This window comes from Herpailurus yagouaroundi, unplaced genomic scaffold (assembly GCF_014898765.1).
Source record: "Herpailurus yagouaroundi ecotype Mexico unplaced genomic scaffold, PumYag 210, whole genome shotgun sequence".
NCBI classification, from domain to species: Eukaryota; Metazoa; Chordata; class Mammalia; order Carnivora; family Felidae; genus Herpailurus; species Herpailurus yagouaroundi.
In genome coordinates this window covers 11,724,227-11,736,902 of record NW_024412441.1, presented here as the reverse complement: position 1 = coordinate 11,736,902, position 12,676 = coordinate 11,724,227, and the positions used below count along the sequence as shown (strand labels likewise).

General features: G+C 41.8%; 1 protein-coding gene across 1 annotated transcript in view; it reads right to left on the bottom strand.

Annotated features, from left to right (window-relative positions):
- Window positions 1–12,676, bottom strand: part of FSHR (follicle stimulating hormone receptor) — a 187,760-nt gene that overhangs the window by 14,379 nt on the left and 160,705 nt on the right. Inside the window, exons 7-8 of the mRNA XM_040453628.1 lie at window positions 11,548–11,616; window positions 11,365–11,439 (exon numbers count right to left, since the gene is read on the bottom strand). Of these exons, the coding sequence (XP_040309562.1) occupies window positions 11,365–11,439; window positions 11,548–11,616 (144 nt within the window). The remainder of the gene's footprint in view (window positions 1–11,364; window positions 11,440–11,547; window positions 11,617–12,676) is intronic.

Here is a 12,676-nt window from a genome sequence, read left to right as displayed (position 1 = left end):
TCTGTCTCTCTCTGTCTCGGTCGGTGTCTCTGTCTCTGTCTCTCTCTCTTTCTCGGTCGGTGTCTCTGTCTCTGTCTCTCTCTCTTTCTCGGTCGGTGTCTCTGTCTCTTTCTGGCAGCATGGTTGGCAGCTGCAACTCTCACAACAACCAAGACCAGCTAGTGGCAGCATGGGGCTCTAAATGGTACCAGCTTAGACCTGTTGGAGCCAGCAGGTTGGCCATGAAGGAGTGATTCTGATGGGGGCAGTAGCACGTGATAATAAGGTCTCAGCACCCTTGGGGACCTTGGATATATGTGGGGAAGGAGAAACTTCTAATGTCTGCATTTCCTGTAAGTAAAAGTAGTGGGCACTCAGAACAATAAACTTGGGGGTATGAAAATGCGTTTGCTACCCCATGTGTTCTCAAAGTCTGGTGAAAATGACATTCTCAAAACCTTGTTTTCATTATGTCATTCATTTCCTTTCCCAAGTTCTGTATGCTTCCTGTTGTCCACTGAAACCCACCTCTAATTTCTTCCCTATTTCTCATCTCCTTTGCCCAATCAAACTTAAAACAGTTTTTAATAATGGATGTCACTTTTTCCTTACAATACAACATGATTTCTACCCAAACCCTAGAGAAACAATACTTTCCAAGGCCACAGTTTCATTCTAACCTTCTTGATTTCTCAATTATATTTCATGTGTAAAACATTCTTCCTGAAACTTTTTCGTGGCATCACATTCTCTTTAATTTTTTCTGACATCTTCTTTGACTCTGGATTTTGTTATTCTTTCTCTTCTATCTTTTCTCTAAATATTGGAGTTTCTCCAAACTTTGGTACCTTTCTGACAGTATATAACCTTCTCAGATATTACCCACTTCTTTGGTTTCAGATACTGGAGATATGCTGATGGCTTCTGAATGTATGTTCCAGCTCAGATCCTACTTCTGAACCCAGGTCCAGATAATCAGTTGTCCATCATACCCCACTATGTTGATGACTTTCAAGTATTAAAACCGAATTTACCACCTTCCATTTAAATATGTTCCTCCTTTTGTTTTTCCCTTCTCAGCAAATGACTCCTCCATTTTCCTCTGTTGCTCAAGATGGAAACCGGAAGTTGTCCTTGACTCCCACCTCTTCCTCACTTGGACATTGGGTTTCGTCATCTGAGGCCTGACTTTATATCTGTTTGAAATCCATCTATTCCTCTGGTACCACTTTAGTTTCTGTAGTTTTGGCCTAGACAAAGACAGTAGCCTCATAACTGTTGTGCTGTGACCATGGCATTCACAAGGGTTCTCCAGAGTAATAGAGCTAGTATAGGATATAAAGAGATCAATAGGAAGAAATTTATTATGGGAATTGCCTCATGAGATCATGAAGGCTGGGAAATCCTGTGCTATGCTGTCTGTAAGCTGGAGAATTAGGAAAGCTGGAGGTATAGTTGAATCCAAGTCCAAAGGCCTGGGGTCCAGGAAGGCCACTGGTCTAAGTTCCAGAATCTGGAGGCCCAAGAACCAGGAGCTCCAATGTCTGAGGCTAGGAGAAGATAGATGTTCCAGCTCAAGAAGAAAGCAAGCAAATTTGCCTTTTCTCTGCCTTTTTGTTCCTTTTGGGGCCTAACTGATGGAATGATGCCCACCTACATAGAGGGGGGTGATCTTCCTTACTCAGTCTACTGATTCAAAGGCTAATTTCTTCTGGAAACAGTTTCATGGGTAGACCCATAAATGTCTTACCACTTATCTGGGCATCCCACAGCCCAGTCAAGTTGACAAATAAAATTAACCATCACAACCATCTCTCTCTCCCCAATGCCATCCTTACACTGCAGATTGGCATTTAAAAAAATCACCCAGATTATGGCTTCCTTCTTAAAACTCTGCAATGACTCCCCATTGTACTTTGATGAAGTACAAAGCATGGATGTGATGTGTGGGTCATTTGTCTGGTTTCTCTCCCATCCATTCTGTGCCCTTCTTTATGCTCTACTCTGTATTGCAGGATGGATGGCCTCTGCAGGTTCCATTTCCCAGATACCTTGTCAGTCAGCTTTCAGTTGGGTTTAGCAAATGAAACTGGTGGGAAATTAAAGGGTAAGATGAAGGGTGAAAGTTAAGTGTATGATTCCATGTGTCATTAGATCTTCTGAGGATCCAGCTTCTACTCATTTGCTCAAGTCCTAGCTTTAGTAATGGTTACCTACCAATGCTAATATTTGGACTACTTATACCCTGCTTGATATTTAGGCAAATTTACATTTGAGAGCTAATGATTACATATATGTAATACCGATGTATATTTCACTTAGTATTGGCAAATTGGATAAAACTTGGTATCTGTTACTCAAATTCTTCTGTATGCTTCCTGATTTTTTGCTTGCTTGTTCTATCATTACTGAGAGAAGTGCATTAAAATCTCCAACTATGATTTTGGATATGTATACTGCTACTTTTAGTTTTGTCAGTTTTTGCCTTATATATTTATGAAAATACTTCAGGTACATGGAAATTGAAACTTTTTAGATCTTCCTGGTGACTTGCTTTATATCTAGTAATAATTGTCTCCTAAAGCTTTGGATGTTTCTTTGCTAATTGCTCCTTGACCTCCAACTGTTGGAGTACCCATGGGCTCAGAGCCTAGACTTCTTTTCTCTATTTTCACTTAATCTTGGGTCTAGTCATCTAGTCTTACAGCTTAAACACCATTTATATGTTGATGGATCCCCTATATTTATTTCTAGATTACTCTGCTCTCCTGAACTGCAGACTCTTAACATTCAGCTGCTTCCTTAAGATCTCTTCTTGGATGGATGTTTCATGGGAAGGCCAAACTTTAGATATTAAAACTGAGTCCTGATTGTCCCCCCCAAACCTGTTCCACTTATGGCCTTTCCAGTTGGAAAAATTTGTAAATCATGCTTGGTGCCTCTCTCTCTCACATTCCATATGCAAACCCTCAACAGAATATCTTGGCTTTATTTTCCACACATGCCTGGGATTTAAGTATTTCTCACAACATTCATTACTATCACCATAAGGTAAAAGTTCTGGCATTCCAAGGTGTCTTCTCTAAATTATCTCCTAAGTATTTTGATTCTTGAGAACTGGGGTCCCTGGAGATAAGAGCCTGACCCATAAACCTTCATCCCTGTGCTAAGTCTTCACATTCCACTGCTAGATGATCCAGCTGTCCTGGCCTGCTCTCCACTTATACTTCCTATTGGTCCAGAGCTTCTTAGTATTTTTCTCTGCCCTAGAAAATCTCTTTAGTTTCTGTTTTCAGCACAATTGTTCCACTGACCAGTTCTGCTATTGACACTCACTCTGGTCTCTGAGTTCATGTTCTTGTTACATCTGGCTTTTTCCTCCCTGCTCAAATGTGGAAGAAAGCAAAAACTTCATTTTGTCTAAAATAATTCAAGGCTCCATTCAAGGAATGAGATGAAAGTATAAAAAGTCCTTCAGGAACAATTTAAGCCAGGGCAATCATTACCTGCCATGAACATTTTTCATATTTTTAAAAGCAATAAATATAAAACAGAAAACTTTTTTCTTAGATATGCACCTCCGTTGAGTTCAGAATATAAAAAATATCACATTAAATGAAGATTTCTAAAACAAACCAAAAAAACCCCCCAAATTATTAGATTCCATGGAATGCCCTCCTCTTATACACTGGGGTAGATTAAAGATGGCTATAAATTCTTTACATTCTTTCCATGCAGGGTCTATTTGCTCTTCCCTTGAATTCAGGCTGACCTGAAATATCTTTGGATTGTAATAGCATATGATGAAAGTGTTGCTTTACCAGTTCTAGACCTTGCCTTTAAGAGTGCTGACAGCTTCTATATTGCTCTTAGAGAGCCCTAAGATGCCATGAAAGAACTCTAAATACCCTGAGACTGCTGTGCTGGGAAAAGTCTAAGCTATGTGTAGAGATCCCAGAGAATGAGATGAAATGCTATCTGTGTGTGTGCACGTGTGTGTGTGTGTGTGTGTGTGTGTGTGTGTGTGTGTGTAGAGAGAGAGAGAGCAATAGGAAGGAGGACAAATGCACAAGGCATGTGAGTGAAGGGGACTACTTGGAAATAGATCCCCCAGCCTTACTACCTGACTTGATATCACTTGGATCAGAGATAAGCTACCCACTTTTCTGAAACACTAGATTATGAACAAGATGGGATGATTATTTTGAGTCAGTAAGTTTCAGAATAGTTTCTATGCCATAATAGGGATCCCAAATAGACTCCCACGGAAGTCTCTGTGATTCTGTCATCTCCATAATTTTTAACAGTATATAGAGATATTTTTCCTTGAAAGTCATTAAGAGTGCAATAGTATTATATCCCATGGATCTTATGCCTTTCTCACCACTTACTAGCTTTTATTTTATATGCTAGCTATAAAAAATATTTCTTTTATGTTTGTTTTTGAGACACAGAGTGCAAGTAGGGGAGGGGCAGAGAGAGGGAGACACAGAATATGAAGCAGGCTCCAGGCTCTGAGCCATCAGCACAGAGCCCCATGCAGGGCTCTAACCATAAACTGTGAGATCATGACCTGAGCTGAAGTCAGAAGCTTAACCAACTGAGCCACCAAGGAGCCCCTATATCCTAGCTCTTTGTACTTGGATTTTCTCTCTGCTTCATGGCAGAGGGCTCCTTGCATTCTCACCAGTGACTTTCATGTACTAAGCACCCAGAAAATTGTTGATTTGTTTGAAGATCCACTGGGAAGTGACGCTGAATAAGAATATGGAAAAGGAAGAGCTAGGTCACCCCAGCCAACTGTGTTGTCCCCTGACTTCCAGCAGTTTCAAAGAATCTCCCACCTTGTGTTATCCCTTCTATCATTTCAAACAATATGAAATGATATTTCATACCACGAAATGATATAATGAAAAATATGTTCATGTGTGTTTGTTTTGTCTGCTCAGATTTCAAATGCTCTGAGAGCCAGGATTATTAAGCTACTTATGGGTTATGCACTGTATCTAGCACAGTACTGGGCTCTCAATCTATTCAGAAGATAGTTATCTGATTAGCAGAGATGTTTCATTATTAGTATCATAATACAAATGAGAGAGTGGAGCAAGTCTTACAGGACAGTCATTCTAAAAGGAGAAGGCTGTTGGGGCACCTGGGTGGCTCAGTTGGTTGAGCATCTGACTTTGGCTCAGGTCATGATCTCACGATTCCTGAGTTCAAGCCCCACATCGGGCTTGCTGCTATCAGCCTGTCAGCACAGAACCCGCTTCAGATCCTCTGTCCCCTCTCTCTGTTCCTCTGTTGCTTGTGCTCTCCCCTAAACAAAGAAATATTTAAAAACAATAAAGGGAGAAGGCTGTGGGGCAGACTGAGAGAGGAAATCTGGGTTTCAAGGTTGCTCAGCAAAGCGGTGACTGAAAGTATCAAAGGCACCAAGGAAGGGAGCAACCTTGTGCATATAGATGTGTATGATAGATAAATAGATGTGTATGAGAGAAGCAGCAGAACCATGTATGTATTGGGTGGATTGACCTGACTGCAGTCCATTACCTAGGTGTTAGACTGGGAAGCCTGGTTGGGAAGTTTTGGTGCCTTTCTGCCTGCTCAGTTTTCTGGAGCCAGCTCCTTATTACAGCTACGGAGTATGTGATCTGTTGTCATAAGTGCTAGGTGGCTTTGCTGCTATGAGGCTAAAACATCTTGTCAGAGACCTGGGATCTGGATATTCTGGTGGATGTTGAAAGGAGGGAGTGGTTGGTAAGAGACAAATGTAGAGTCGCTTATAGTTCAGTAAGGCCAGTCTTGAGGAAAGTGGTTCCTGGGTGATAAGGGAAATAAGTCTTTATAGAAGTATTTACTTAAAGCTTGCTGGATACTTGCTGCAGTGAATAAACATGGGACCTGTCAAGACTTTCAAATTTTGGACTGACAGAAAAATGTTTCTGATATCTGCATGGATTAAGAAAAATCCATAGAAATTTATATCAGCAGGAACAAAGATAAGTGGATAGTGTTGAGTGTGGTTTGAGACTTTACTACTAGTATTTCCACTTTTGCTCTGTGTTCCCCTAAAACTTTATCTTTTTCCTGGCTACAATCTTTGTGCATGGATTGGAAATCTATTGTTAGATTTCAATTTCTTTGTAAAAACATTTTCCATGCTTAAGATGCGAATATACAGGGATGGGGGGGGTAACAAAATAAGACATTATCAGTTACTCACATCTTCATGGAAGTGGATTATTACGACTATTGGCCAAAGGTGGGCTTAGAACACAAAGCATGGCAAGTGAGGGGTTTTTCAGAATGGTGATTCTGGGTAACCATATTGTGAGGAGTAAAGGGATGGAATTAGATCTCTGAGCCTTGAAAGCCAGGTGGAAGAGTCTAGAATTTATAATGAGCAAAATAATGGCTTACTGAAAGCTGTAGTTTTGTAGGATTAGTCTTGAGAACCTTGAACCTGGAACATAGCAAGTGCTTAAAATACTTGTTAGGTGAACTGGAAGGAGAAAGGATTGAAGGGAGGGAAGGGATGAAGTGGCCATTGCAGAAATTCAGGCATGAGTGCTCTCTTTGCCACACACCACCACTTCATCTGTTAAAGTCACTGTATCACATGACAAAGACTTACTCTGCTCTATTAGCATAGCCTCCTGAGGAAAATTTCTGTAGAGCATATTGTTCTGGGCAGTGACATAACTTCCTTGACCATAATGAGATAGTTAAGGGCAGGCACTGTTTATTTTTAAATTTCTCTATCCCTTACACCTACCATAGTACCAGATACACAGTAGGTGCTCAATCAACATCTACAAAATGTAGGACATGTATGACCCAATATACTCAGTGAATAGCTGAGAAGGTTTATTACTGACGTTGTTCCTGGGGCTGGTGAGCTGGACAAGGCGGGGGCATGGCTAGTTGTGGGCTTGTGTTTTTAATCATTGTCTTTCAGGCTGGTCTAATGACTGCAGTCTTTCTTTTTTTAAGATGTCACTTTGGTTAACATTTCAGCACATACTATATTTGGCAGGGACTGTTTCTGAGAATTTAAATGCTGAAAAGTACTAACAGGAGACATAAGGGGATGATGGCTGGCACTGAAGAGATTTAGTAATCCTAAATTGTTTCAACATTGTTAGGATTCCTGATTTTGAGACACAAAGCAAAAAGGGAGACAGCTGTCAGTAATAAGGTGCTGAGTCAGGAGAGGCAGGAGTTAAATTGCAATCTGTGCCCCATTTAATAAAGTGTGTTATAGCCAGTGCCACAAATTTGATTTGAACAATTTCTATTTTTCCCAGCAAAGATGTTATTACAGGTCAATCATTTCCATAAGTGAGAGCACATTTCTGGTGTATACTACACTGACAGATGGCTAGAAGACCTCTCTTTCATGATCCCAGGCGGAATAAAAAGGCAATTTACTATCTATAGGACTGTGGGTACACTGGTAATGGAAGAGAATCGTTCTTATACAAATAACTCAGTGTTTGAATCTGAACTATCAAATGAATCTGAGCTATAGCCAAATCAATTTGATAAACCATCAGAATATGATTGTACTGGCTCCAGCCTACAAAGGCAATGCATTAAATTTTCCCCACAGGAAACAGTTACCCAAGGAAACAGCAATTGCTTGATTGCTTAACATACACACACACAAACACACACACACCCCACACACAAAACTTGAGTTCAGAATATCAGGTGAAAACTCAGATGGTCAAGACACCAGAGGGGGAAATCAAGGTGCTAGGCTGCTCCTCTGAAACTCAGTGGAGCTTGTGTGTGTGCCCCTGGCTTTTTCCACATCTATTTCTATTTGCGATGGAACAGCTCACCCTTGTACCCTCAGGTGTTCAGAGGTTCCCTGTTTTCACTCAGCTGAAAATTTTTGCCTTCAATAAAGGAGTTATCATTGGTTTGGGGACCCTTCCCTTGGCTCTCTTGGAATCCTTTGCACGTATCTACTGTGAGGACAAAAAACTGAGTCTGTTGGGGAGGAAGACTGACCACAGTTTGCTTGTGGAGGAGACATCCCAGAGACAGGAAGAAGTTTCCCAATTCCCAGCACTGGTTCTAGTGCAGTGATTTTTGATGTGCTCTCCAGACCAGCAACATCAGCTTCACCTGGCAGGTTATTAGACATGCAGGTTCTTAGGCCAACTCCTGACCTGATGAATCAAACTCTGGGGGTGGGAGTCAGCAGTCTAGGGTTTTACAACCATGCCTGGTGATTGTGATGCATGATCACACTCAGAACCACTTACACCCGAGGTGCTTATAGCTGAGCTCTACTCTGCAATTGCCTTCTTCACACTTAGCCAAGATTTGGCTCCTCTCCAGGTACAGCCTGATTGTTGATGAAGAGGGCTGGCCCCTTGCCTTAATTCAAACTTTGAAGGGCCGTCTTAATTCCACAGTTCCCCATGGGGAGCTGAGGCTTCTGTTGCAAATGCATTGCAGTTCAACTTCCCTCTTAGCCTGATTGTGTTCTCAGCAAGTCCTTCCCTCATAAACTAATAGCACTCCTCAGTAAACCTCCTGCATGCAAACATCCATATCACAGTCTTATGTGGGGGGAATGGGAATTGGATCCAAGACATAGAGCCGTAGCCTGAGCATCTACTGAGCACTGAGTGATCTGCACCGTCTGTACTCCTCCTGTTCATTAACTCACAGCACCTGAGGTGGGCTAGTTTGGGGCACACGCCTAAACAAGCAACTCTCAGGCCAGGGTTTGGCAGGGTTTGGCCTATGAGTTAGTAGATTAAGAGATGGACTAGGCCATAGAATCCTAGTTCAGCAAGCAGAGGCTGGAAATACATCTGCAGACAAACCTGAAAACCCCAGAAAGGAGGCTTGATGTTTAGGTGATCAATCCTCTTGCCCCTAAGGGGAGAAGAAGGAGACTAGCAATTATAGGCTGGGCTTTCAGCCATCATCTTGCACATATATCCTCATGCATTGGGGTGAAAGATGTGGGAATGTATTATCACTCTCAACCCTTTTAAGTCATGGCAAGTGCTTCATAATTCCTTTGGATTTTCTATAAATGTTATCCACTTTATTCTGGCCAGATAGGTTCCTGTGGTAAAAGCATTGAAATATGCACTTGTAACTTGAGGACTCTGTGGAGCTGCCTGTGATGGTGACATCCCTCTTCCTGCTGGCATTTGTGGGAGGGCTGGCTGGGGGATTCAGGTCTGTGTTCTCCATTAAACACTTGGATGAGACACATGGCACAGTGCCTCAGCCTGGGACTTGCTTATGCACCTGTAGGAGATGCTCTTCTGTGCTATTTGCATTTATCATTTACTGGTGTTCTTAGGCTGGGAGTCTAGTGCTTACAGTTATTCCTCCTCTATTTTAGTTCACAGCCTATTGTATAACTTTCAGATGTTTGATTAGACATACTTATGTGCTTTAGACAACATGATATGGTGGGAATACATGGACTGTGAGGCAGAAGACCTAGTTTCTGGTCTAAACTCTGCCAATTACAATAGCAGTGTGATGTTTCATGGGTCTCTTTCAACTTCTGGTTCTGGTTTCCTGGATATTGAGCTCACTGAGGATCCAGTCCAACTTGAATGTTGTCAGCAGAGTGGTTAAGGTGCTATGATTTAATAGTATACTCAGTGCAAACAACATATGGAAACCTATACCATCACAGACACATGCTGCCATGACAAACAGAGGTGTGTGTTTAGGAACATTCAAAACCCTTAAGACTTTTAGGTAAGTGAAATTGCCAGACTTCTCTGGTGGTGGTCAAAGACATCAACAGCACTTTCTATAAGTCTGTTGGTCTCCCAAGTACTTGAAGATGAGGAAACAGTAAACATTACAAGTTTTAAGTATGTGGTATATTAAAGCACACGGATGGTATGCCTGGCATTCCCTATTTGTCATGCCCATGAACTACTTGGTACTTCATAACACACATCATGACCTGTCATATTACGATGCATATTATTGTCTGATTCTCTTCTGAGAATATAAGCTTTCTGTGAGGAAGAACTTTATGTGAGGAAACCAAGGCTTAGAGAGATGAAGGAATGGTTTTAAATCAAAGTAGTCTTCTCTGGCCTCTCTGCTTTCATCACGCCGATACTTTCTTCTTTTGCATATACTGCCCATCTCAAGCCAGCTATACTGAAATAATCATTGAACTTTTTTGAATAGAGTCCTATATATGGGTCAAACACATGCTCTGTCATGAATAATCACCCTCTGGAGTTCCTGCTCTACCATACGGGCTAGTGCTAGAGAGACACTATATTCCAGCCTGAAGGAGAGTATAAGCTTTTGGGTGAAAATTAAAGTGATGATAGATGGGAGGGAGGTAGATAAACACACACATGGGAACTGATATTGACTGTCAAGAGGTTCAGGCTAGTGGCTCTCAAATGCCTAAATTTACCTTAGGCAGGCCACAGAAGGATCACCTAGTAAAACTTGAGTTTTTTTTATATGTTTGCTTATTTCTTTGCTCACTATTTTTTTCTTGCATATGACTTCTTCCTTCTGGGTTCCTTCCTTCCTACAGTACATTTATCAGTAGATGGAGTAGGTCTTGCTTAGAGCCCAGGAAAACACGTTTTTAAAAAGCTCTTGGAGATTGGGGTCCCTGCAGCCATAAAGGCTGTCAAAGTCACAGGAGGAAGAATTCACTGTTGACTGAGGTTGTCAGGGAAGAGGTGGCAGTTAGCATGACCCCAGTGGAGGGGCAGGAGCTGATGAGCATATGGGCAGTCCCTCATGGAGAGATTGAGATGAGGAAGCAACACCAGGAGGAGGGGTCCTCATGCTGGGCTGTGAGGTACTGGATGAGTCCCAAGAGGTCTGATTTAAGGCAAAGAGGATCCAAAAATAAGTGGTGTGTGGGGATCTCTCAGGGGAGGAAACTCCTAGACATTGAAGGTGAGGAAAGAGAACTGTGCTTTCCCTTTCATGGAAGGAATGTATAGCAGAGTCGTTAAGAGTCTATGCTATGAGTCAGACCAGTTTGATGTTAAATGCATGCTCCAAAGTTTCAATGGCTTTGGGTGAGTTAGTTAACCCCTCCAGGGAAGTCAGTTTTTCCTTCTCTAAAATGGGAACAATAGCTCCTCCTGCAGAGGTTTTATAAGGATTAAATTTGAAAATGCATCTTAAGCTTTTAAAACACTGCGGCTTGGTAAGGGCTCATTAAATATTTGTTGTTGTTATTGTTGCTGTTATGTGGATCAGCTTAAATTGTCCCTGTAAGTATTTGTAGATAACACAAATAAAAATTGCCAGCTCTGTATGGGAAGCTTCTCTGAATTGGAGAAAGTTGACTTCTAAGTTATACATGTTGATATGTAGCACATGGAAACAGGAGAAGCTACTTACAGAATGACTGGTCCAGAGGCTCCCTGGAAAACATCATTAGGCAATTCTTCCAAATTAACGTTATCACTTAGATTCCTGGGGATGGAGATGAGGAAAGAAGGGAAACACAAAGCCACATAAATATCACCGTTGTAAGAGCCATTTCCCTCTAAATGGCCTGGAAGGATAGTCAGGGCTACTTACAGCTCATCTAGTTGGGTTCCATTGAATGCACAGTTGTGTATTTCTTGAATGCCATTCTTATTCAGCCATCTGAAATAAAAGGCCCATTAAAAAACCAATAATGTTAGATGCAAACAATACAGGGGGTTTCATAATTGGAAGCACTGGGGCAAGGTCAGACATTGCAGGTTATTGGCATAAATAAAATGCCACCCTTAAAGCTCAGGGACAGGAGTGGGAGGGAGGCTGATTTATCACTATATAACCTATGTGATGTTTGAAATTTGTATAATTAGCATGTATTATTTATTCAGAAAAAAAAATGTTGAAAAGGCACACTTAGGCCTAGCACCTGGATCCTGTAAGGTCTTTGCACACATTATTAGTGGGCAGAGACCATGCCATGGGGGGATAAGACAAAGATCTCTGCCATCCTGCAGAACTGAAATCATACCATTATTGGACAAGTGCTTATAAGACAAGGAACATTTTGTATCCCCTTTCTCTAAGATCTTATGTCTCTCACCCATGCTCATCCATAACAGCAGGCCTGGCTGTCATCAAAAAGTGATCTAATTAAGCTGTCAGACAACCTGAACATCTCCTGTGACCCATAGGGACCTGGTTATTGAAGGCTTGTGGAGGTGGCTCTGGGTTAAGCCAGAAAGGAAGAGAAATCAATTACAGAGACTGGGCTGTGGCAGGGCACAGTACTGTGAGTGGGAGCAGGAGGGGGCTTTGAGGTTGATGGGGGCTGGATGTGGAACAGTCATCCTGAGTGTGCAGAGGACGGTGAGCAGGTCTGCCTGGATAGGGGAGCCCAAGGACACCTTGGGCTGACAACACAGCACTGCTGTGCTCCTGGATGGATATGAAAACAAAACAAAATCGAGGTTGGGAGAGCTTAGCCTGAGGAGCCTTTGACCACCTGCTCTTGATTTGCTGTCAGGTTCTTTTTCCTGTCAGGCTCAGTGGGTTTACAGTGTTTGAAAAACCGAGCCAGAGAGGCTCCTGCATGTTCAGTACTCTATTTCGTGGCCTGCAATGGGTAACTAGAAACACTTAAAATCACAGGACAGCAACAGCATGTTTTTTTCCTTTTTCCTGACAACCAGTATACCTAAAAAAAAAAAAAAAAAAAAAAAAAAAA